This window comes from Fomitiporia mediterranea (assembly GCF_000271605.1).
Source record: "Fomitiporia mediterranea MF3/22 unplaced genomic scaffold FOMMEscaffold_4, whole genome shotgun sequence".
NCBI lineage: Eukaryota > Fungi > Basidiomycota > Agaricomycetes > Hymenochaetales > Hymenochaetaceae > Fomitiporia > Fomitiporia mediterranea.
The window spans coordinates 641,394-665,586 of record NW_006760389.1 but is presented as its reverse complement, the minus strand read 5'-3'; the positions used below and the strand labels follow the sequence as shown (position 1 = coordinate 665,586).

The following is a 24,193-nucleotide window of genomic DNA, read 5'->3' as shown; positions in this document are numbered from 1 at the left end:
TGAGTGCGGGATCGTCTATTATGTAAGCAAAGACCTATTCCAATCGGGGCAAAGTTTTTAACCATTGGTGTAACTGCGAAATGACTATAGTAATCACCAGCTGCAGCGATTGAATTTAGTCGAAGAATAAGAAAGTTTTAATAGCTACTGTTCTGTATCACCATTTTGGTTCACCCCATCCAAAATGTTTCAGGTCAATGTGATCCGATGATTCTTAAGTGTGTTCCAGCGGCCAGCCTGCAACACCTTCTTGCATGTCTAAGCCACTCTCAGGGGTTTCTTATATTATGACCAACACCTATCAATGAAAGGAGACATTATACCTGAAGTTAATTGTGGATAAATCATAGCTCTCTTGGCTGTATGGCTGAGTCAACAAAACATTCTAATACCTCTGAAAGTGTTTGATCCTTATCTGTATCACAAAAGGAGTTCATCCGAATCTTCCATGCGTGTCACACTGATGCAACTAGACAGCTAGTAAAACTGTCCAGTCACTGTGCGAATGCCTGGCGGGTCACCTCAGCTAGATCAAATTTTCAGTGTGCCTGTTACATTACAGACTTGTTCTATTTCCTTCTTGACAGCTTGATTGGTGGGGATTGTGAGGATGTGTTTCAATGAATACTTTACCGACTAAATAATGAACCATCACCACAAACTTGTGTATTCCGAGTCTTTCCTGAAACCACACATGTCTAGACAGAAATAGATCGCCCCTTCAACAGCTACATGAATGTTTCGTATGATTTAGAATTGTATAAAGGCTTGTTAGTTTCTTTGTGTCTACTATCATCCCGTCTCCTTCCTCTCTCATGTCTAACGAAGCTAAGCTACTGTCCTTCCCTGATACCCTGGCAAACTGGCCTTGGAAACGGGCGATAAATCCTTACTATGAAGAGGTCAAAGCAGAGTCCGATGCGTGGTTCCGCAACTTTAAAGCATTTTCACCACGATCACAGTATGCTTTCGAGAAGTGTAATTTCGGTCAGTATTATCTACTATTACAATGCTGAATATGCTGCTGAAATATGAAATTGCAGCACTTCTAGCTGCACTTACTTATAATTCGGCCTCCAGAGGTAAGCTGCAGCCATTCGATGGACGCCGGCAAATAAATGACCATAGTATAGAAGAGCTTCGCGCTGGTTGCGACCTGATGAATTTACTTTTTGCCATCGACGAATATACCGATGTAGATTCCGAAGTAGCAGTCAGAGAGATTGTCGATATTGTCATTGATGCCCTAAAAAATCCGAGAAAATCCCGTCCAGAAGGAGAAATGCCTCTTGGAGAGGTCACTCGACAGTAAGTAAAGGCAATATGATTTACTGCCTAAACTGTACAGATGCCAAAATATTTGATGCAGATTCTGGGAACGAACTATCAAAATAGCCACGTTATCTGCTCAGCGCCATATGATTGATGGGTTCATCTATTATACTGAAGAGGTGGTTCGACAGGCGGCGTATAGGGACAATAACACTCAACTCACGATTGAATCATACTTGGAAAATCGTCGTGGAAATATTGGCTCAGTGCCGTCCTACGTCCCAATGGAGCTTGATCTCGATCTTCCTGATGAAGTATTCTATCACCCTGCTGTTGTCAGTTTAACTGTAAACATAACAGACCTAATGATTTTTGACAATGTAAGTCACAAAAACAGCGCGGTCATCTCCAAATGACGAAACTGACATCCACCAGGATATTTACTCATACAACAAGGAGCAAGCGGTTGGAGACGATCATAGCAACATCATCAGTGTTGCAATGCACGAGTTCAACATCGATCTAGAGAGCGCAATTAGCAAAGTTGTTCAGCTTCATGCTCAGACTGTAAAGGACTTCCTCGACGGTTTAAAGAAGTTGCCCTCATGGGGCCCAACCATTGATTCCCAAGTTCAGACGTATCTTCACAGAGTCGCCAGTTGGGTACGAGCGAACGACTGCTGGACCTTCGAGTGTGGACGCTACTTTGGTAACAAGGGTCTCGAAATTCAGAAGACTCGAGTTGTGCAGCTTCTCCCGAAAATTGCCCCGCCCCGTCAGGACAAGTCGTTGAGGCGAGAGAACGTTGCCGTTCCCCTCGTAGAGGCATTGGAGGTTGGCGCGTGACAATTTTGTAGTAAAGGGAAGTTTTAGGATAAAGAACGAATTGTTAGATATTACGTCCTTCTTATTCCTTTTCGGAAAAGAGACTCGATCTTAGAAGTTTTCATGTATTTCAATGTCTTTCGTCATGCAGATACTTTTGTACAGCTTTTGTACAATGAAATGACTGCGATAAAACATTTTCAATATACTATGTAGGAAACAAAGGAAGGCAACACCTCCGATTCCGAGGAGAAATAAGTCATTAAGGCGTAGACAATTACGTTTCAAAGACAGTTCAAGATAAAGTTCAGAGAACTCCATCACAGAGAAACGCCTAGAAAACGTTTCACCAGTGGCCTGAAATATTCACAGGCGTTTTGAATTTCGAAGCCAGAGACCAGGCGTGTTTTGCGCCCTCTCATTGAATTTCAATGCCGTGTATCGGACGAGAAAGAGCTGCGATGCATTTTATCGGTGGGAAGATGGATACAAAGTGAAAACCCCTTACTTTAGACCAATATCAAAGTGAATTAACGTGGATTTGACACGGGCCTTCATTAACCGATAAAAGTCCAGATGCTTTGAGAACCAACAGCGACTATTGAAAATTCTGCAGCGTGAAGAGAATAATTGGCACATGGGACCCCTCATCTATGACTTGATCTTCTATAAAGCTGGTAGGATTGTGATAATGCACTAGTTTGTTCAGCGACGATCACTTCTGGAGCAAATCCAGCCAGGAGAGGATTTATTGACGAGGAACGGCTGGTAGTTTTGAATAGAGTCTGGAGCGTTGGGAGACGATCCGTAGTGAAAGCGTGGGGATGAAGTAACTTCGTTGATGGCATGCATGCACCGTGTTGCGACATTTAATTGAGATCTTGACGCTTGGAGTCGCCGTGTGCCGGGTGTAGTGTTAGTACTTGTAAAGCCGTGATGTTTTAGGTCAGACGCGGTATATCCATAAAAGGCAAAGTAGTCATCATTGGACAGGTCTTGTTAATATTATTGGCTGGAGTATTTCCCCAACGGACCAATCAGTCGCTTTGTTTTTTTGCTCTTAGCCTCGATCGATATCTTTAATCTTATGCATGGTCCTCCGTGCCCTCTTCGAGCTTTTCCGTCGCTACGTGAGTCCTTTTCTCCCCTCTCCTGTCCGCTCTCTGCGCGTAATTTGCTCACGACATTTTCGTCTCGTCATATCGCTCACTGCTCGCCTGTTCCGTGTTTTCACGGACCGTCCGTCTCGCCGTGGTTTCCTGGCGTTTATTTTTACTTTGCACAATTCTACCCCCCACCAGCACGATAACCCCGCTGGAACCGCGGTTGCGCTATTCAGCTATAAGAACCGTTCGGCTATCTCTCAGCAGTTGCTAAAGTCCGCTCCCCGCGCGACAACCGCTGCTGGTTACCCATCTCACCCAGAACGTGCAGACCTTCTGCATAGACAGAGTACTTATACCTCTCTCTTCCCTTCCTCCATCCCCTTCTTCGTCATTCCCGCATCCCTTCATCTCGCAAATCGTTATCACCACCCACCTACCACTTTCTTCTTCTACCATTCACCTCACTAGAAGCACACGATGACGAGTGTTGCTACTTTCCATTCAGAGTTGAATCGTCTGCTATCATCCAATGCCCAATGGGCAGCTGATGTCTCCAAGCACGAGCCTGGCTTCTTTACCGAATGCGCCAAGGGACAGGCTCCGAAGGTATGTAAACCTCTCTTTGTCTGCACCATTCCCCATCTCGGTGCCTCTATCAATGGAGGCACTATTTCCATGCCGAGCCTCAGAAGCACTACTGGGCCGCCACGAAGGCTCTCCGTCCTTTCCAGCCGGCATTTGCCTTATTGTAGTCCGCTTTCTGACAATCGTCTTCGTTTTGCTGTTGTTGTAGGTGCTTTGGATCGGATGTGCGGATTCGCGTGTGCCAGAGAGCGTAATCATGGCCTGCAAACCCGGTGAAATCTTTGTTCATCGGAACATCGCCAAGTATGTGTGCTCACCGCGCTCGAGTTTTCCCGGCAATGTTGATCAACCGCGGATCATTTCGCGTTGTCCTTGTGAACTCTCGCAGCCAATTTCACCTGGACGACGACTCGGCTCAGGCGGTGCTCGCTTACGCAGTTAATCATCTCGGAGTCGAACACGGTAAGTTCTCATCCGTAGTTGTGAATGAGCTTGCCAAACATGCTCATTCACCTTCCTTTCCTTCGTTTTCCACAGTCGTCGTCGTCGGACACACCCAGTGCGGTGGCGTTGCGGGCGCATATGACGCAGCGTGCAGCCCTTCAGGTAACGCGCTGAAAGGTGAGTTCGAGTTACCGCTTTTACCCGTTCCACGCTTCTCGGTTCTACACGTCACCTGACACATTCTGTCACTTCAAACTCTAACCTTACCTTACTTTTGCACCTTATCCCGCTCCTCTCTTTTTCCACTTTTCTTCTCTCTTTTGAGCACCGTATGCAGCACAAACTAACTCCGTTAACATTAAAACTCCCCGTTCGTGTTCCTTTCAACATCTGATCCACCCTTCCATCCGTAACGACGACTACCAACGCCTTGCTAATTCGAATAAGCCGGAACGACCCCACTCTCCCGCTGGCTCACCCCACTCATCCAACTCGCCAGCACCTCCTCCCTTCCTTCCCCCATCTCCCCCGACGAACGCATCGCAATGCTCACGAAACTAAGCGAAGCGAACGTCTGCGCTCAAGTTCAAAACATCACCGCAAGCGAGGTTATGCAATCCGTCTGGCAAAAGGCGAAGACAGGTGAAGACCCGAAGGTTAAGAACGTGTACGTCCATGGATGGGTGTATGAGCTTGAGAGTGGTAGGTTGAGAGACTTGGGTGTGAGTTGTGGACCGGAGGGAATGGTGGGTAACAAGTTTGTTGGTGGGGATTTGGATTTCAATGTGAATGCTTAATGATGCAGAAGAGGAGATTGAAATCAATACTACTGCCACTACAACACGTAGTAGTAGGGAATGGTTTTTTTGTGCGAAGTAGAGCATATAGAGAAGGTTAATAAATATTTCGGTTTCGATATGTTCAGTAAATGTTCGAAATGTACATCGATATTATTTAATTTGTCCAATATTGACTTAGATAATATTGCTGAAGCCGTAATGATAATACTGTGTGTCCACATGAGATAAGCATTAACCTGAGCTTCTGTAGACTACAACATGCATAATAGTGGTGACAAATAGTGCAGATCGTGGCAGAGGTTCCTCGTCTACCTCGTGCTCTTGGATCGACAGTGTTCACAACCTGTCATTTGTTCCTCCGTGGTCCGTGGAGAAAACAGAGCAGAAAGATGTTGCTGATCAATTGTGAATGTCAGAGACTCAAATCTTGCACGTCTCTTCGCTTCTTGCCGATCCCTGGAGGAATTTAGACGCGCATTTGCACAAGCTAAAAAGCGTTTGAAATATAGGCAGGTCCGATTCTCTTGTAAATGTGCAGGGTATCATAATGGGTAAATACACAAGCAAAAGTAATCGACGTTCCAAACAGTGCTGGGACAAAATGTACTAACGTCATTCTTTCAATCATAGAATGACGTCTGTCATCTACCTGGCTCCGGAATCCATGCACCGGATTTCCGACGTTCCTTCCGCAGCCTCGGAGAAATCTCTACTTATCTGAGTTGTGGGGAAAGAAACCAAAGACCGATATAAGTTGCTGTTCCATTCAGTCTGTTTAATGTCCTTAAACGATGGATGGGTTGGTGGCGTCCCGTGCGCCGTCGATATCCAGTGATCCGTTAGTATTACCCACCTCCATTCCGCAATTTGCCATTCACTTAAGCATCAATTCGTTTCTTTTCTGCTCATGTATTCTCATGCTGAGACCTTGAAACACTTACGGTCAGCCGTCAGGAGTCGGGAACCGGAGACTAATAGTGATTGCAAATGACAGGATTGCAGCTCGGATCGAAGCAGAATTTATACGTTTGCGTATCCCATTTGGTTACTCCTGACAGAATGACAATCAGATTAAATTCGAGAGGAGGATGGGTGGCATGCCGCCAGTCCATCTCTTGTGGTATGAAGATAAGCTTTATTCAGTAATTTCATCAAACTCACACTTGCACTATGTGTTCAGATAAAAATAGCTGAAAGCAAAGTGTAACCAGTAGATGAATAATGCTCATACTGTTGTAAAACAGCCTAGTAGATAGTGCGCATAATATATGTATTAATATATTATGCTTCATGATACTTCTCAGAGTACCAAACTACTGCTACAAGCCTACAACCTCTCCAAATCTAACCACTTGCAAGTATTTGCACATGAATCCTACATCGAACTTTCCTATTCAGCCACGACGAATGCACTCACCTCTGAGCTTCGTTTTGCTTTTTGTGATGAAAGATGCATCCAGGAAAGCATCGATCCCCAGTGAAATTCTGTGCATGCTTAAGCAAAGTGTCAAGAGCATAACACCTGCCTGTATATTGCTTTTCATTATTGACAAGGACTGACTGGCAGTCGTTTTTCGTCTCTGGACATTTGTCTGCAACTGAAAATGAAATGAATGTTAAGAAGCTGAGGAAGTGGAAATGGCAAATAGGCTCTACATACAAGTGACTTGTAATATAACTACAGCATTTTCAGCTGGGGTCCCTGTATTGTCTTTGTACCAGATGTCCCAATTTTGACCCGTGAACTTCTTTTCCAACTCTAAAGGTTTCCAAGTGAGGAATAGTAAAGAGTGGCAGATTTCAGTGTTATAAGGTATACCTTTAATAATTTCATCACACTTTTCCTTGTTAAGTGTTGTGCCTCTACACTTATAGCCATTGACTTTACAACACATCCATCCGTTTTGCTCCTGCTTGCTAGACATGCTTTTGTTACTATCTGCTATAGTATTGAGTTGATTCTGGTACAATTTCAGATTGCATTTAAGGAGTTCTGAGAATTTATATCCCTCTCTTTACTACTTTGCCTTTGAAGCATTTCTAACTGCTTTTACTTATAGCAAATTTAATATACTATACTGGCTAGCACAAGCAAAAGGTCAGTCTCATTAAATACATTATGCATATATTGTATAATGTATTAATATAGTTTAGGACAGTTGCTTTCAAAGTTTAGTTTCAGCTTGTGTAGCAATGTACTTGATAGACCACAGTTCATTGTACTCATTCAGTCCCTATCTCTGGATGAGTATACACACAACTGTTTTCCACAACTCTGAATAGAACAGACTTAGTAAACAGTTTGCCAATTAATGTATAGAACAGTGTTTTGCAACCTTTTGAGCTAGATGTTAATATATTAATATAAGTACAGAAAGTAGTAAAGGTTGTTATTAATATTACTTGATTTTTCCCCTAGGAAATTTTATACTGTAACAGTAATCAGTTGTTATCAATGCTCAACAGACATGCAGATAAACAAAAGTAATGTTAATCTTGACTTCCATAGACTATATACTGTATACTGAATCCTAATAACTATGTCAACAAACAATACAGATCATGGCAGGAGAGTTCTTCCACTACTATCTACCCTGTGCCTCCAGATCGCCAGTGTCTACTACTGGTCATCATGTACATAGGCAACTTATTGTTGATCCATGAGAATAGAGTAGAGAAACTCTTCCAACCACTTGTATGTGTCAGATGCTCATGTTTTACTTTTCTCCTTACTTCAGACTGAGGAAAGGAAGAGGTCAGTGGTACATTTGCACGAGTCACTTGGGCTTTGAAGTCTAGACTTTAGACTAGTCCTGCTGTCTCATAGATGTGCAGGGTATCATAATGAGTAAATACAAGCAGAAAGTAATTGAAATCCATGTAGTACTATTAAGAAATGTGCTAACATCACTCTTACAATTGCTAATAGCATCTGTCATCCAGATCTCAGTCCTGTATCCTGGACTTTCGAAGTTATATGCAATATTATTGGCCTTAGGAGCCCAGACCTTGGTGAAGTGTCTCTCTAACTTTGTCTAAGAGAAGAAGTCCGAGGACTGTGATAAGTCTAGGTTCCATACAGCTTGTATCACACCTATCGACACCATTCAGGAGAGTATGTATGTAGATATCTGTCATTTGGTCGGCTCGGAATATATGATGAATGTACATATGTAGAGTCACCCCCGATTAAGTCGGTGGCGTTCCGAACGTCGTCTATATCTAATAATCTCTTGGTATTACCTATCTGGACTCCGCAACGTGCCGTTTGCTTTAACCATCGATTGGAAATTCTCTCTGAGTTATCTCTTGTCGATATCATGAAACATTCATAGTCAGCCGTCGGAAGTCAGGAGCCGGAGACCACTCTTTTTTTTTGGAAGTTGCTGTACAAGCTTGCGGGATCGAGCGGCGACCATAAATAGATCGTGGCTTACATCAGAGAATATCTCTCCGGACTCCGACATCCGTGTGTATTGCAAAATTCGGTCGCCCTTGGCAGAATGACATTAGACTGTGAGTTTGTGCAGATAGAAGAAATACTGTGGTGTAATTCATGCGCACACCATTTACTCATATGGCAAATGGTAGAGATGTCGTCCTACTTTGCAGGTATCCCACACTTATATTCAACTGAACTTTATTTAGTAATTTTAATCAGACACGTACTCGTATAACGGCCTACAGAAGAAATTGCTAAAAGTAAGCACAGCCGGTTAATATATAACATGCACATGATTGTACTTGTTGGCTAATAGGTACCAGGTAGCATACACGATTGAATCAATGCACACACGGCATTTCTATGTGATTCAAATAATTGCAAACTATGCAAACGGACGAACACCGCCACACAACATCATTCTCACTTTCCTTGAAGCTTCTCTCCATCCGTATGGTTATGACTACTAGTACTGGATTTTCTCCTGTGTCCCTCTTTATTGCAGCTATCAGGGCAACGTTTCCCGTCGAAAGTCTTTGCTCGTCTAAGCAAAGTGTCGAGAGTATATGTAGTACGTTCTGTGTCAAATAGGACTGTTGTACAGTCTCGAACTGTTTCTGGGCGATGGGATGCGACTACCAATGAGGCATGTGTCAGAGCAAGCAGGGACTGTGTAACAAGTTCTTCCTACTTACAAGTGACATGTCTTTCCTTAACCTCAGGAGTGTTTGTTGCCTTGTACCAAATGTCCCATTTCTGGCCAGGAAACTTGTCCTTCAAGGCTAGAAGACGTTAACGTTAGATGAAGTAGTAGAGAGTTAGCATTTTCTACTATTGTACATACCACTTTTGATCTCCTCGCATTTGTTGGGTGGGAGAATGTCGTAACCATTTTCCTCTGTACATTTCCACTCAGAGTCAGCCATGCTTGTTTAAATAGTCTGTTCTTGTTGGGTTGTGGCAAAGCTGTGTTGTATCCTGAGATATCATGCAAAAGCAGAGGATTTATACTCAATTTTGCAATCTTTTCTGACACATGTCTATTGAATGACAGAGCAAACTTGTGATGGTTTTATTCGGATAAGTTTCAACTCTCCGCCACAAAGCCAAGAATATTATTGTGCACAAGCTGCATATGTGTACTGAAATCAACCTTGTAGAAAAACGGAGTAATATTAATGTCCAGTATTGTTACTTTGCAGTTTTGCACGGCGGTTCAATAAGACGTCTGAAATATTGGATGACTCTTAGAAGCTAGTCTCAAACATGGAGATACTAACCCTCTGGGGGTTGAAATGGTAACATATGAAACTGATCAACGACGCCACTCAGCAAGGAACAAAACTGGGTAAAGAGGTTGTCAGCCAATACAACAAACCGTTATGCTACCTGTTCATGCTAACATAACTTCTCGCCACTTGGCACTACTACCCTGCATAGAACTAAGCAAAGATGGCCAATAGAGACGTTCGCAAGAGCAACTGTCTGAGTTAGATGGTATTGAGCAGAGTGAGACGTGCAGTATTACCATTAGTGCTTGGCTCATTGACTGTGTCATCAAAAATTAGTATTATTTATGTCCTTCTAGCCCGTCCATTGCAGCAGAACAGCAGAACAGGACACCAGGATACTGGGAAAAGTTTGCACCTGGTGTAGCGCAGGTCAGTGCCAAGTCCAGATCGAATGACCGCAGTTTATTATAGAACCGAGTTAAGAGACTGGGCATGTTGTTTATGAGAGGTTGTTGGCCAATGCACTGAACGATGCGCTACTGTCTTGTGTTTATTGTAAATGATCATCACTACTATGAGCGAAGAAACAGCCGACCAAGATGTTTAAAAGAGTAGCTGTCTGAGCTAGATGTTATCTGGGCGATGCGAGGCGGGCTATGTAGCCTGTCAACGCTTGGCTCATTGACTGTGTCATTGAAATTGAATATCACATTCCGTCGGTCCGTCCATCGCGGCAGAACAAGGCACCACACTTGGTCTATCGTGGACCAGTCAAGTCCAGATCAAACGACATTAATTGTTTACAGAGCTGAGTGAGAGATGGCAGACCAAGGCACTTGCAAAGTGTAGCTTTCTGAGCTAGATGTTATCTGGACGATGCGAGAGCCAGCGATATCGAGTCTGTCGACGCTTGGCTCATTGACTGTGTCATCGAAAATTATTAATTTCATTTTATGTTCCGTCGGTCCGTTCGTCGCACTCGCAGCGGAACACGCCTAGGGTACTGGAAACTCAGAGGACCTAGTCTAGCGTAACACAAACAAGCGAAAGTCCAGATCGATCGACTTTAGACGGGCGGTTTTTAGATGAGCATCCGTCCGGCAAGCACCGTACCGTAAGGATGAATGAGAAAGTCTATTTCGTGAACTCAAAATTTTCCTTCATGTGTTTCAAGAATTCAAGACGTGGATTCATAAAGAAAATAACTTTGTTATCTATGTGGTGTATTAATATACTTTACTTACTGTAGTTCACCGACTCCGATGGAGTTTGCTTTTGAGTCATGGTCCGTGGTGGATGGTGAATGTTGAGTCGGGCGTTGAGCTTCTCCCCAGCCCTCAGCACCCAGAGTGCGCGCCGTGCGCCGCCTCCTGTCCTATATAACATTACGCCGCACGTTTGGTATCCGATGTTTTTTCGGTTAGTGTTTGTGTGCCTTGTTGCGTGGGGTCGTGGAAAGAAAGTTCAGAAGTGGATGTTTTAGAGAGCTAGATTACGAAAGTGGAGTGCCTTGTTGAGAGCGGAAGGTAGGGAGTCGCACCGCGCACGTGAGAGAACTTCAGGGAGATCGTCAGGATTCGCACACGTTTGCACTCTTTTTCGTCTCTCATCGACTGCTGGTCGTATCGACGTGACGTTAGAGAGGCATCGACAGTCAATCCCGTTGCTATCCAACTTACCACCATTTGGCATTGGTAACGTGGCTTCGCGCATTTCTGGTCTTTCTCTTTCTTTCTTTCCGTCCCGAAACGGCCGTGCAATTTCCGCCTCCTCCGCGCGTGCTTCATGAAATTTGCGGTCTATCAGCGACGTGTTCGGACGGAAGACGTAACAGGGGAATTAAGGAAGGCTAAGGGAAGTTAGGGTTGTCAGCGGGGACGAATCTTTACACGAACGAATCTGATTCTGAAGGGGAGGCTTCTTCAGGGGCACGAGGCAGGCAGCGCTGGGCCAAAATGAGGCAAGCTTGATTTCCGTGGTGGTAAGGCCCTACATCAGGTAACCTGTGTCGCCAAATTAGCGGCTCGGATTAACCATATGTTAATCTCCTTCTGTTCACGGGTTGACATGCTCTTGTCTCCGCCGGTCCAGCAGTGCAGTTATCATCGCAGTGCGAGTGATCAGAGACAGACGTGGCATGGCACTAGCATGGCATCATCGTGAATGAATTGCAGATAGACGGACAAGCGGTGCGATGGGACGCAAATCACCGAAACTGGCAGGACATGGAAGTGTTTTATGTGGGCTAGGGATGAAAAGAAGTACCCGGACATGGCAGGCGAGAAGCCTGCTGGGATGGCGGAGAGAATCATTAGCATTCAGCCGGAGCGGGCGCGGCAATGATTGGGCGGTCGATTGGAAAAGCGTCGAAGAAGCAGCAGACATGTCAAACTAACTTCCCAGTTTGGACGGGACTCTGGCCGATAAGGGAATACCAGCCATCGCCGTCTCTACTGGGCCTCCGCCTCCCGGCCTCTCCTTATAATTCCCCGACATCACGTTCTTGTGTCTGGCCAGTATTTACTTTCTTCGCCGCTGTACCCATCTCTCCGCCAGTCTCGTTCTTTTCCTTTTCCTCTCTATCCCTATATACCAACCAGCTATGATCGACTCCTCCTTTGTATCCCTCACCCTCGCAGTCCTTGCTGCCATCGTATTCACCAAGGAGATCCTCCTCGCCCCCGCCGTTGGCAAGCTTCCCCCCAGTCCGCCTTCGGATCCGATCATTGGCAATGCTCGGGTTATGCCACTCGAGTATGCATACAAGACTTTCGGAGCTTGGTTGAAGGACTATGGTGTGTACAGTTTGCTTCCGCTCGTGGCGAAACCCTGATTACTCTCTCGAAGGCGACCTCATCTATGTCGCCGTCCTCGGTCGCCCAATGATTATCGTTAACTCTGCACAGGCTGCCCGAGACCTCATGGAGAAGAAGGGCGCAATCTACTCTAGCAGACCACGCATGGAAATCATGGGTGAAATGTCAGTATATGCGCTACGCCTTTCATGTTTGTCCCCTCCACTTGCATATACTTATGTTGTTTGGATTGATAGGATGGGCTGGTCCAAGACACTTCCTTTCCTCAAGTACGGCGAACGCTTCCGAAAGCACCGCCGGATGATGCAGCAGCACTTCAACGCGAAAGCCGTAGCCGCTTTCAGACCAATCCAATCGAGCCAGGTCAACCAATTCCTCCGTAACATGCTTACCGTCAAGCCAGAGCTGATCGTGAAGCATGTGCACGGGTACGTTCACATGCTTATTTTCTATCAGCTGAGTCTCATCGGTAATCAATGTGCTCATTTATTTTCTATTGCTGCTATTTGTAGGTTGATTGCGAGCTCAATTCTTTTGACAACGTTCGGCCATGAGGTCAAGGATGTTGAGACAGACGAATACATTAGCCTCGTCAAGCGGACGACAAAAATGACTACTGATTCTGGTAGCCCTGGTGGCACCATTATCGACCTCTTTCCGGTCTGTAAGTAATCCCCTCTCCTTACCTTTGTGTATGCGCTACATTTAGCTGATATGCAAACGTAAACTAGTACGCCACCTCCCAGAATGGCTTCCCGGTATGGGTCTCAAGCGCCACTCTCTCAAGACGGCAGAACTTGTTGCCGAAGTCATGAGAATGCCCCTTCGGGAGCTAAAAGAGAAGAGAGTAAGTATTTGTCCAAAGTGGGCATGCCGATCAATGAAGTGCCTTGCTGATCTAGCATGGCATTGCAGGCTGCTGGCCAAGCACCCCCATGCTACGTTAACCATCTGCTTGATGAGTACGAAAGCACTGGAATAATTGACAAGGAGCACGAGGAAGACATCCGGTGTATCGGCGCCGTGATTTACTCCGGTACGCTAGTTCGAATCTGTCAAATCCTGGTCTATCTTACTGACATGACACGCCTTTGCTTTGTTCTTTCTGATTCTATTCTTAGCTGGTGTTGAGACTGTGAGTTACAAGTCATCAACTTTGACATATTCCCGTAATCCCGTAATCCCGGATTTCACTGACATGGCATTTATCATGTAGACGGAAGCGACTATTGCGACGTTCTTCTTGATGATGACCTTACACCCGGAAATCGTCAAACGTGCTCAGGAGGAGATTGACCGTGTTATTGGCTCGGACCGGTTACCGACATACGAGGACAGACCGAGTCTGCCGTACATCGAGGCCATCATGAAGGAGATCTTCCGTTTCAACCCAGCTGTACCAATTGGTGAGGATCTGCGATCTTTACTTTTCTATCTTGACTTCTCTCGCTTGTCTTCGAGACCCTCGGAAGTCGAGCATCTTCTTTCTTCATTTCGCGTTGGCCTTGTACTCGGCATGAGCTTCGATGGACCATGTCTTGCTTGGTTAGCCTTGCGTTGTTGTCTTTTTCTTTACGTTTGACGTGTGCTGTACATCGAACATTTGCTGACCGGCGATCCTTCCATGTTCGTTATTCCTCGCTTTTTTCAGGTATCCCACACGAATCAACACAAGTAGATATTTACCGAGGCTGGACGATCCCCAGTGGATCGATGATCCTACCAAACATCTGGCAGATGATGCGTGATGAGCGGTACTACCCCGATCCAGAGCGTTTCGACCCGGAACGGTACATGAGCAAGAAAAAGGGAATGGGGGACGATGCGTCTGATTCGGGTGATGAGATCGAAGTTGAGAAGAGTGCGAACCTGAAGGAGGATGATCCTTCGACGCTTGTGTTTGGGTTCGGTAGACGGTACGTAGTTGTTTGGCCTTTTACCATCGTCTTCCTTTTTTCCCGTCCTTCGACGGCGGCCGAGTGGCTTCCATGCTTCTAGTCCCACCCTATAACGTTTTTCTCCCTACCATCCATCCACCATCTTCTATATTCTAGACTCGGCATGCTAAATTAAAACTGTCCTTTGTTCACAGGTTATGTCCCGGCCGACACTTTGCCGAGGCAACCGTATTCCTCACATACGCATGCTTCCTTGCGGCTTTCGATATCCGGCCTTACGTTAACTCTGAGACGGGGAAGGAGGAGTTACCTGAAATTGCGTTTGCTTGTGGGACTTCGAGGTTCGTATTTCCTCTCCTTCGGTTAGGATGGTTGATTGACTTGTTTGGCTTGTAGTAACCCGATGCCGTTCAAGGCAGTCGTAACTCCTCGTAGCGAGAAGCACAGCAGACTCGTTGAGGGTCTGCAGGTGTACGCTTAGAGCTGTGCAGCTATGAGACTGCGTCTCTTCCTCCTTGGCTCCCTCGTACCTTCTTTTACCCATGATTTATCCCCTACCTGCCTACTTCCCCACCATTCACATCACATTGCACAATGTAATATCACCTCGGACTGAATCTTCAACCTACCCGCTGATTCGGGAAAACCACTGTCGCTCCTTACCTTTTTATTACCTTTTCTCTTCTCTTTCATCGACAACACACTTCGTTCTTTCTGTTGAGCATACGATCGACCACCACACTACTCGGTCAACACAGATTCACATCTTTTTTTCTCTCTTAAATTCATCTTTGCATTCCGATTTTTTGAGCCTTTTATTGGTTTCAATTTTCAAGTTCGCGGATTTATTATACCCACTCCTAACATCCCTCGCCTCCCTCTTCCTCTCCCATCTCGTCTTTGAACCTGGGTTTGTTGTCAGGCTCTGGTATCCCGACTTTGTCCTCTCCATGCTATCCCTCAGGAAACGACGACTTGCTATCAAAAAATGCGTCTCGTTTTCCCTCCTCCCTAAAATCCTTCTTTTCGTCCTTTGATCCTCTACCCATGCATAACCCTCGTCTCGCCTCAATCACACCAATTCCGCCAGTGTAGCGGTACCAACACCAACCTCGACACCAATTTATCACATCTACAACATTTACAGCTTGCACATTTGCAACTCTACAACTGTATATTCCCCTTGTGATGGACTTCAGCACTTTTGGTTGCTATAATCCATAATCAATACTTCCTACTCTCACTTGCCTTCGCTTTTCTCTTTGCTTGATCGCTTTTTTATTTTATTTGAATTTGATTTGGGGATAAGAATTTGTGTACCTAATTGTAAATTACTATCTATCCAAATTGATTTTGCTTGTCAGTAGTACAGTCTGAACACACTTATACCTCTTACTGTTCGACGTTAACGGATTACATAAACTGCAGTCCTATCGTGGGCCAAATAGTGACAAATTTTGTCTTCCCTACAAAAACAAACAAATTTGTTCGTATTGCTTCGACAGTTTACAGTTTAGCTGCCCACTTTATTGAACACTCCATAAGCGTAGAAATCTTGCGTGCAAACCGGCAGCGCTCCTCAAAGAACGCCGGTTTGCGCCTTGACCTCGGTTCGATCATTCATCCCGCACGTTGCTATATAATGTATTCATAAGTTATATTTGTGTGTGGCGTTTATCTGTTAATCTGTGTTCTTTCAAAGCGCCTTGTTCAGGTTCGATACTTCGTTTACATTATGGTTAATACAAATAATATCAGATTCTGATTTGTATAATGTTTATCCATCGAATTTGCTTCTTCAAAGCGCCTCATTCAGATTAACTACTTCTCTTACACCACAACTGTCGAATTCTGAGATGTATAGGTAGTATTCTTGTCTGTGCATTCAAGCAGCTGTCCATATGTGCAGCACTGCTTAATGATGATGTGGAAAAGGGGGTGATGATGAAATTAGAAGACATCCCGCAAAGTACACAATCAATCACATACATGCCATGCTGGCCAAACAAATATAAATAAAAATTCACGCTCTACATCCCTTCTCTTCGCTTAATACTAGGAATGCTGCACGGCCAGTAACGTTGACAACACGCCACATGCAAAACACGCAGGGAAGCAGGAAGGATCTTCTTTTCTGTCTTTCTCACCTTTTTGTTTTTGAAATGCATGTACGGCGAGCCGTACTCAGAGTGTTGCACTTCCGTGTTTCCGACCTCCGAGTTTCCGACAAGTGCGGCAAGATAATCGCTTAAGCCTATAGGAATTATCATTCTAAACGTACTGATATGGCAGTATAGTTGCCACTTACTCTGTGTCTAACTGCCTCGCAATTAGTATGAGACTGCTTAATGTTTTGGATCTATAACCCACTTATTACAATACTTGTAAACTTAAACTTTTGTTATTTACTCAATTGTATCAATATTCCTGAGACTAAGCGAGGAAACTGTCTGGAGAATCTGACTAGACTAACAATCTCATGGTACATTCATGAAAAAGGATGGTATATCCACTTTGAGAGAATATTAATTTTGCCACAGTATACTTTCATTTCATGTATACAGCCTGTCACTTGTTGTTGCAAAGTAAGTTATTCAATGTTACGCTCGCCCTGCCCACCCTCTCAACTGATGAAATCAAGTTATTTTTCTTCCGACCAATTATCTCCTACCTTTCTCTCTATACTTATTGTGCACAAACATAGTAACTAGCAATCATAGGCACATAAAACAAAACACCACATTCACAGTGCTTTGCCACATTAATTAATCATTTCTGATGTCGGGACTATAAACACAGAATGCAAAGATACTGAAAAGGAGAGAGAATAAGGCCATGAACACATTCTTTGTGTTATTTTGCTTTTTGCCAAGCCTCATCATCTGCTTATTAGTTTCGTTGATTATTACCAAGCAGCAGGGAATAACAATATGGCCTGCAGCTCTAACCACAAGAGCACATCAGAACGAAAAGAGTATTGTCGCGATGATACGCCTCGTTCCTTATGTTCTGTGCACCCAGGGAAACGGAACCATTTTGATATTGACTACATTGGATTCAGAATCTTTGTAGGCTCGCACACAGCCACTTGCAAGCCTTTCCTCCTTCAGTACCACATGTCTTGTCGCTTGGGGAGGACACTGAAGATGACTTGTCTCCCGAGATCACTGTGAAGAGTATTGGCCTTTTGGATAAAATTGATACAAAGATCGAGGATTACCTTGAAGAAGCATTTGAATTCATTAATGAAGGGACCAAATTAAACAATAGGATCCTGATCCATTGTTATCTCGGTCGGTCTCGATCTCCAGCAGTGACTATAATCTATCTGCATCACTGCAAAAATTTATCAATGGCTAGTGCTTACTTCTATGTCGCCACAAGAAGACCTCAAATGGGCCTTAATCATGCCTTTCAAAACTACATAATAGATTGGTGTAAGAGGGAGAACGTTAATGCAAAGTCTGAACTTTTTGACCTTCCTGGCAGTGGCCAAACCATGACAAGAGCATACTCAGTAAATAAGAATTATCTAAAACAAAACTTGGAGAAGCTGGAGAAAGAATTAGGAATATCAATTAAACCTATCAGAGAAGCTATTGATAAGGATAATATAAAAGTCAATTTCTCACTTGAAGAAAGAAAGAAAGTTAACTAGTGTATAATATTAGACACACCCTTGAACTTAATAAATCTGTTATTTTGGAATACAAACAAATTCGTCATTGAAATATAACTATTCAGTCGCGACATTGTGTATTTTTATAAGATAGTATTCTGATAACAAGTATAGAACTACTAAGTACAAAGCTTTCCTCTGAAATTTCCAACACGTTGAAAGACTACTTAATTCTATAGCAACAGTCTGCTACAAACCTAGCATCAAAGACTAATCTACTATCTACTGTCTCTATCTCATGCCCCTTGAATGACTCGTTCGTAAATCCTACAAATATATAAATATAATAGTGACTTACTTTCGACAGGCTTGCTAATAATGAATGCCATTTTGCTCATTGACTTGACTCTGTAACTTGTCCCCTCGTTGAGCCCTAACTCTGCTGCTTCCTTTAGGTTGAATAACAACCGGCTGCCGAGAACACAAAGAAATGACGGACTCCCCAGAGAATCGCGAAGAATCTCTAAGAACAGATTTGAAATTTGTATTTTGAAGGCCAAAATGTTCAATACACAGCATGCAAGAACGCTAAAAAAACTACATTAGTTTTATAAAATAAAGTGAGACGTTCAACACACAATGAAAAGTAGATGAGCTGGTCCCGAACAAGCACTTCAATAAGTGTAAAACCTTTGAAACCAGCTGACATCCTCCAGAACTCTGCAGCCTTGTGAAGTGAAAGGGCCATAAGTATGAGGCCATACACCATTGGAGGAATCCTATCGAAATATAAGTAATATGTCTCTTAAGTTTGAACAATGTACCAATCAACCATTCCCAGTTGCCACGGCAGAATGCCAAGTTTTCCGCACACAGTGATACCATTTGGAAGAGCTCCGACAGCAACTTAACTCTTGAGTAAGCTTCTGCAATTCACACAGAAAAGCGACTTACTACTCTGCATCAAGCCAAGGTATATCATTAGTGCTATCTTCAAGCATGCCTCTAAAGTAAGAAGTGTCTTCAAGATTATTGATAACTTCTTTTCTTTAAACAATGTGAGTAAAATATTATAAATTACTTTTGTTGCTTACCTTCAGAGTAGAGTGCAAGGGTACGGATCATCAGGATATCTTCAGAAATAATCAATTACTTGAGTTCGAATGTCTTTTAGTTTCCACTAACAATCGATTAGAATGATTGTGGACCAGACTTTCACAATTGTCAGCAAATGGTAGTAAGCAGTAAACACATATTGACTCACAGGAAAGGTTCGAAGTCCAGGAAGCAAAGTTGCCTACGGGTGGTTAACACAGATAGTAACACACGGAAGAATTTAACTCTTACACCTAAACATTCTTTCAGTTTTATACACATGTTTGGTAAAAAGGGAGCATACAGTTCAACGCTCACTCCGTTTTTATTCCCTTAAAATGGCTGTAAGTATGCAATTATACAAGCAGTCTGATAAATACAACTTACAAACAATAAAGGAGATGGCGCCTATAATGCCAATGTATCGGTTCTTAAAGTGGCCTGGTGAGAGTTATGCTGGTCAGAGATGAATAAACTACTCACCAAGAAGTAGATAATGTTGACGAATTTGACAGGAGTTCTCTGTAGAGTATATTGAAGCTACAGTTAAAATCTAATCGTGTGTCAGTAAATAATACACACCCAGAAGTACTTGACCTGATGCAAGCGGTTAGTGATAGTCCTAGAATGAGGGAAATCAGAATTTACTTCATTATCCATTGTTATAACTTGAATAATTGATAATGAGTAAATTCACTTCAAGGGTCAACCTTGTTTTACTTACAGGTGTCATATACTAGAAGAGTCGCTATTGCCACCTGGAAGCACTGAGACGTAAATCTTACAGAAACCAAGTCCGAAACCACGCTAGGGTCAATAGTTACTATGTCAGAGCGAGTTGATAGAGTCATATTGTGGGCAGCTGGCGCAAGCAGATAAGGGGTCAGATTGTAGACCTGTACTTCTGCAAAATGACCAAAGAGGCAGTCTTATATAGGTTTTAAGCAAGACAAAATTATTGTAGATGCTCTCTGATGAGTACATGGGAAACGACAGATGTTTCGTATTAAACTCATCAAACAGAAAAATGTAGTATGGCGAGAAGCAGTACTGACTGAAACAATAAATATGGAATGATGATAAAGGAAAGATGGATCAAATGGTCCATCTGTTCTTGCAGAGAAAACATACACAAATCAAAGATGTTTGCTGTGTAACTAAGGCGGGTAAAGAATAAGTGCCTGTTGTACTTTGCTTCTCTCAGTTTCTTGTTTACTGAGGTTGAGTGGTCTAGTAACGCGTGTGTCTCGTGCACAACTCACAGGTTCCACTTTAACTTTGGTTCTCCTCCTCCTCTTCATTCAATTTTAAGCAACACAGACAGTATTAGCTATCAGTAGCCTCACTCACGCATAGTTATCTTACATGATCATTAGTAATGCAACCATTCGTGGCCCATCACTACACCCCCACACGCATATAATCGGCCTACATGACCATGAGCGCACCATCTTCCCGAGTCGGTCACACGGGAGTGCCGTCTCAACTCATGAGACATAGTCAAGCCATCAACTCTTAAAGACATTGGCTTCAATTGCCAAGACATACACGTTAACAAGTGTTGGGCTTCATTTCAAAATCAATACAGGATGTTCATGGGCGGGAAGACGTAACTGATACCATCTTGTGAATATCTTCCACAGTCCATACATTGTTATATATGCGGATTGCTATACACAACACGGCCCAGAGCAATGAGCATCTCATATATCTTTATACACAAAAGGGTGTAAGGACAAGCAAATCATTACTGGACTAAAACATGAGACATGTCATTTAGTGTGATTAAACAGAATTTTGAAATGAGAAGAAGGAAAAAAGAGAAAAAAAAAAAGAAAACATGCCAGTGAATACAATTACTAGGAGTAAGGTTAAATACAAGGCAGATCATATGAATATGGATACGAAAGAGGAACACGTGCTGAGTGCTCCATCTTTCAGCCACACGGAACTGCCGTCTCAACTTATCAGACACTGAGACGTAGTCATCAACATGACATTGACTTGAAGTGGCAAGATGTACACGTTAACAAGTGCTAGGCATCATTTAAAAATCAATGAAGGATGTTCGAAGTCATAGGCGGGTAGATGTAACTGATACCACCTAACAATTATGTTCTGCGGTCTACACACCCCTTATAGATGTGGATTGCCATACTCAACAGCAACTCAGAGTGTCTTATATAAAAAAGTTCGTGGGCGGCTAGCCGTAACTGATGCCATCTTGTGAATATGTGCTGCGCTGCGGTTGAGACACCCCGTACACATGAACGTTGCAGTACACAACAAGAAGCTGGACCATCTCGTACGTCCTCATACCAATGACAAAGGGCGCATAAATAACCAGATCATTTATCAGGCAAGGACACGTCATACACTGTGATCAAACGAAATTCAAAAAAGAGGGAAAATGTATGCGTTTGCACAAACCCTCAGAGGCACAGCGCGGTGATAAGATCATATGATGATGTGGTGTGATATGATCAAACGATATTTAATAATGAGAGAGGGACAATGAGGACGTGCTGCTGGTTACATCGGGGCATAGCTAGTTAGATGCAAGGTGGAAAATGCTATGAGTATGAGTATGGCTATGGCTACGGCTATGGCAAGGGAACAATATTGTGGTAGTTGGAAGAGAGGCGGGGCACGGAAACGGGAGGGTGATGGGTCGGTATAAGTAAGTAGAGACGTAAAAGCATGGAGCAAAAATGACAGGTGTAAATATGGCAGAATGTTTATTACATAAGAAAATGGCATCAAGCAACTGAATGACGGGTCATAGCAAATAAATGGGAAGGAACTATGACGCCTATAGTCCGATTTTTAGTAAAGGCTAACAGAACCCAAAAGATGAGCACAGACCACTCTCAGCTACCCATCCTACTAAGAAAACCCAGAAGTAATAAACCTAGCACACGACACAGCACCCCTTCGCTGCATCGTCGTCATAACCACTACTCACAGTGCCACGCCGATTCCGCGAGGCACCATGTCCCGGAACACCCTCGCGCATAAGCATGCTGGCGCGCGTCGCCGCCTCGAACACGTCGTCAACACCGTCACCACGCAGCGCACTACACTCCTTATAAGCGCGCGCACCGATCTCACGCGCCATCTCCTGCCCCGCGCTCGGTTGCACGTAATTATGCGACAGCGGAGAGTCGGGAGGCGGACGCAAGTCGGATTTGCAGCCAACCAAGATCACGGGAATCGCAGACCCGCAGATGGAGCGGACTTCTTCGATCCACTAAAATAGAGGAAGGTTGATAAAACTCGCCAAAAAGGGAAGTCTGAAAGACAGGACGAAACGTACCTTGACAGCGACGTTTTCTAAGGAATCTGGCGTGTCAATGCCGAATGCTATCAGGATCACATGGGATTTTGAATACGAGAGCGGTCGCAGTCGCTATTTTCAGTATCGCGCATCAGCACTTCTTTTCAGCCACGAACATCATGAATGACGCACCTCATATTCTTCTTGCCCTCTGTTAAAAAGAACTTCGTCAGCAAAGATTTAAATAAAAATTATAAATAAAAAGAAACGAGAACAACAAAAATCGCCGAGGATTCGATGTCAACGTCTGCCCACTACTTACGCTGTGTCCCATAAGGCAAGTTGTACAGGCTTTCCATCTAATCGGATCTCTGCGACGTAATTTTCAAAAATAGCTAAAAATAGATACGTGTGAGTAGGGTTCAAGAAGGAGCACAAATAAGCGCATCCGCATAAACTCAAGAAAGGAGTGAGAAAAGAATAGCATGAATGAACACGTGCGATAGAAAGCAGTGGATAAAATAAGAAATGTGTAAGGAAGATGAAAGTACAGAAGAAGGCATGTCAGGTAACGTACTTGGTTGCTATCATAGAGAACCCGGATTGCGACAGTGACGTATACAGAAGTGTGTGTTGTTCACAATGTGGATTCACCAGACGAGAGGGTGGAAATATTCCCGCGAGGGACGGACCGAATCAGAAGTGGTATACATGTGGGTGCAGAAAAGGAAAAACCGCGGTGAGCGATCAGGTGGATGACGAACGGGTACAAAATAATCAGGCCTACATATTCTTTTGGGAATTCTCCGAGAGCGAAGCAGCACAGGAGTGATGTCTTTCCACAAGCGCCTGGTGTAGCAATTAAAAACCCGACAAAACAAAATACGTCATTGCAATATGTTTTTTCAGGCACAGTTGCACGTTGCGGTGCGCGAATACGATTGGGGTTGCAGAGGGGGCGTTATTGCGCATTAGCGTATTTTTGTGCCGTAAAGTAAAGACGGTTTGATGTGGAAGCAATTAGGTCGGTAATAGAGCGAGAGCGAGATAGACAGCAGACGCGCAGTTAGTGTTGTTGAGTTGTGACGCTCTAGGATGCCACGTACCATCCCCAACGATGACAAGCTTTCTCCGAATCTGAAGAGTAACAAGAAAACAGTCAGCACCTGGTAACGACAGATAAACGCGTCTGAGGAAGTCCTTTGAGTGGAGCTCGGGCATGGCTTCACCATGGCCTGAAACGCGCATTGTTCAGATGATGTGATGAAGAAACATACAGGATTTTGAGAGGACATTGTTAGAAATCGATTGACCAGATACGTTAATTTGCTATGGTCGTGAAAGGGAGATCGTTATTGTATGCCGTCAGACCGATGGAGGTGCTGCGGAGCACGGAGGACGCGAGCCGCGGTCGCGAGAGTGGTGAGGCGCGTTAGAGTCAGATGCGTGAGGTGCGTTTCTCGCAAACGCGGGTTAGGACTAGAAGCAAGAGCTAGCCAGAAGGAATAAAAGCAAGGCCAAAGAGGAACGCGGCGGAGAGGAGGAGAGATGAGAGAGCAGTGAAAGACAAGGAGGAGGAGATGAGGCCGAAGGCTGTACAAGTTACAACATCCAGTATAATTGCGTAAGCCGCGTCACGGCACCTGCTGCACCCTTCCGATCCGCCTGGCCATCTTCATTCTCCCCCCCTCTCCCCCCAATAATTCATCATCATCGTCACTGCGATAAATTCCTGGTTTATCACCTCTCTCTGTCATTCTCTGTCGCTGTGGATGCTGAAAT

The 24,193-nt window shown here is 44.1% G+C and overlaps 5 protein-coding genes across 5 annotated transcripts; 4 read left to right on the top strand and 1 right to left on the bottom strand.

Moving 5' to 3' along the window:
• Window positions 1-815: 815 nt before the first annotated feature.
• On the top strand, window positions 816-2,118 carry FOMMEDRAFT_80204 (terpenoid synthase; the record flags this gene model as incomplete). The annotated part of the gene is made up of 4 exons (XM_007264476.1): window positions 816-987; window positions 1,134-1,308; window positions 1,370-1,652; window positions 1,708-2,118. 4 exons carry the CDS (start codon window positions 816-818, stop codon window positions 2,116-2,118), a joined length of 1,041 nt encoding a protein of 346 aa, XP_007264538.1.
• A 1,080-nt stretch (window positions 2,119-3,198) lies between these two features.
• Window positions 3,199-5,118, top strand: FOMMEDRAFT_18516 (carbonic anhydrase). The gene is made up of 5 exons (XM_007264475.1): window positions 3,199-3,809; window positions 3,997-4,091; window positions 4,177-4,250; window positions 4,326-4,409; window positions 4,680-5,118. Exons 1-5 carry the CDS (start codon window positions 3,681-3,683, stop codon window positions 5,027-5,029), a joined length of 732 nt encoding a protein of 243 aa, XP_007264537.1. The 5' UTR covers window positions 3,199-3,680; the 3' UTR covers window positions 5,030-5,118.
• Window positions 5,119-11,815: 6,697 nt separating this feature from the next.
• Window positions 11,816-15,657, top strand: FOMMEDRAFT_18514 (cytochrome P450). The gene is made up of 11 exons (XM_007264474.1): window positions 11,816-12,501; window positions 12,554-12,686; window positions 12,759-12,950; window positions 13,035-13,186; window positions 13,254-13,369; window positions 13,438-13,558; window positions 13,644-13,657; window positions 13,739-13,928; window positions 14,174-14,438; window positions 14,615-14,761; window positions 14,817-15,657. Exons 1-11 carry the CDS (start codon window positions 12,309-12,311, stop codon window positions 14,899-14,901), a joined length of 1,608 nt encoding a protein of 535 aa, XP_007264536.1. The 5' UTR covers window positions 11,816-12,308; the 3' UTR covers window positions 14,902-15,657.
• A 1,872-nt stretch (window positions 15,658-17,529) lies between these two features.
• On the top strand, window positions 17,530-17,865 carry FOMMEDRAFT_47057 (phosphatases II; the record flags this gene model as incomplete). The annotated part of the gene is made up of 1 exon (XM_007264473.1): window positions 17,530-17,865. A coding segment is annotated over one exon (336 nt), but the record flags the coding sequence as incomplete, so codon positions are not given.
• Window positions 17,866-22,045: 4,180 nt separating this feature from the next.
• FOMMEDRAFT_132659 (rho small monomeric GTPase) lies at window positions 22,046-23,706 on the bottom strand (the record flags this gene model as incomplete). The annotated part of the gene is made up of 7 exons (XM_007264472.1): window positions 22,046-22,384; window positions 22,451-22,543; window positions 22,604-22,622; window positions 22,734-22,806; window positions 23,147-23,260; window positions 23,518-23,548; window positions 23,689-23,706. The coding sequence occupies 7 exons, from the start codon at window positions 23,704-23,706 to the stop codon at window positions 22,046-22,048; spliced, it is 687 nt and encodes a 228-aa protein (XP_007264534.1).
• Between the last annotated feature and the right edge of the window lie 487 nt (window positions 23,707-24,193).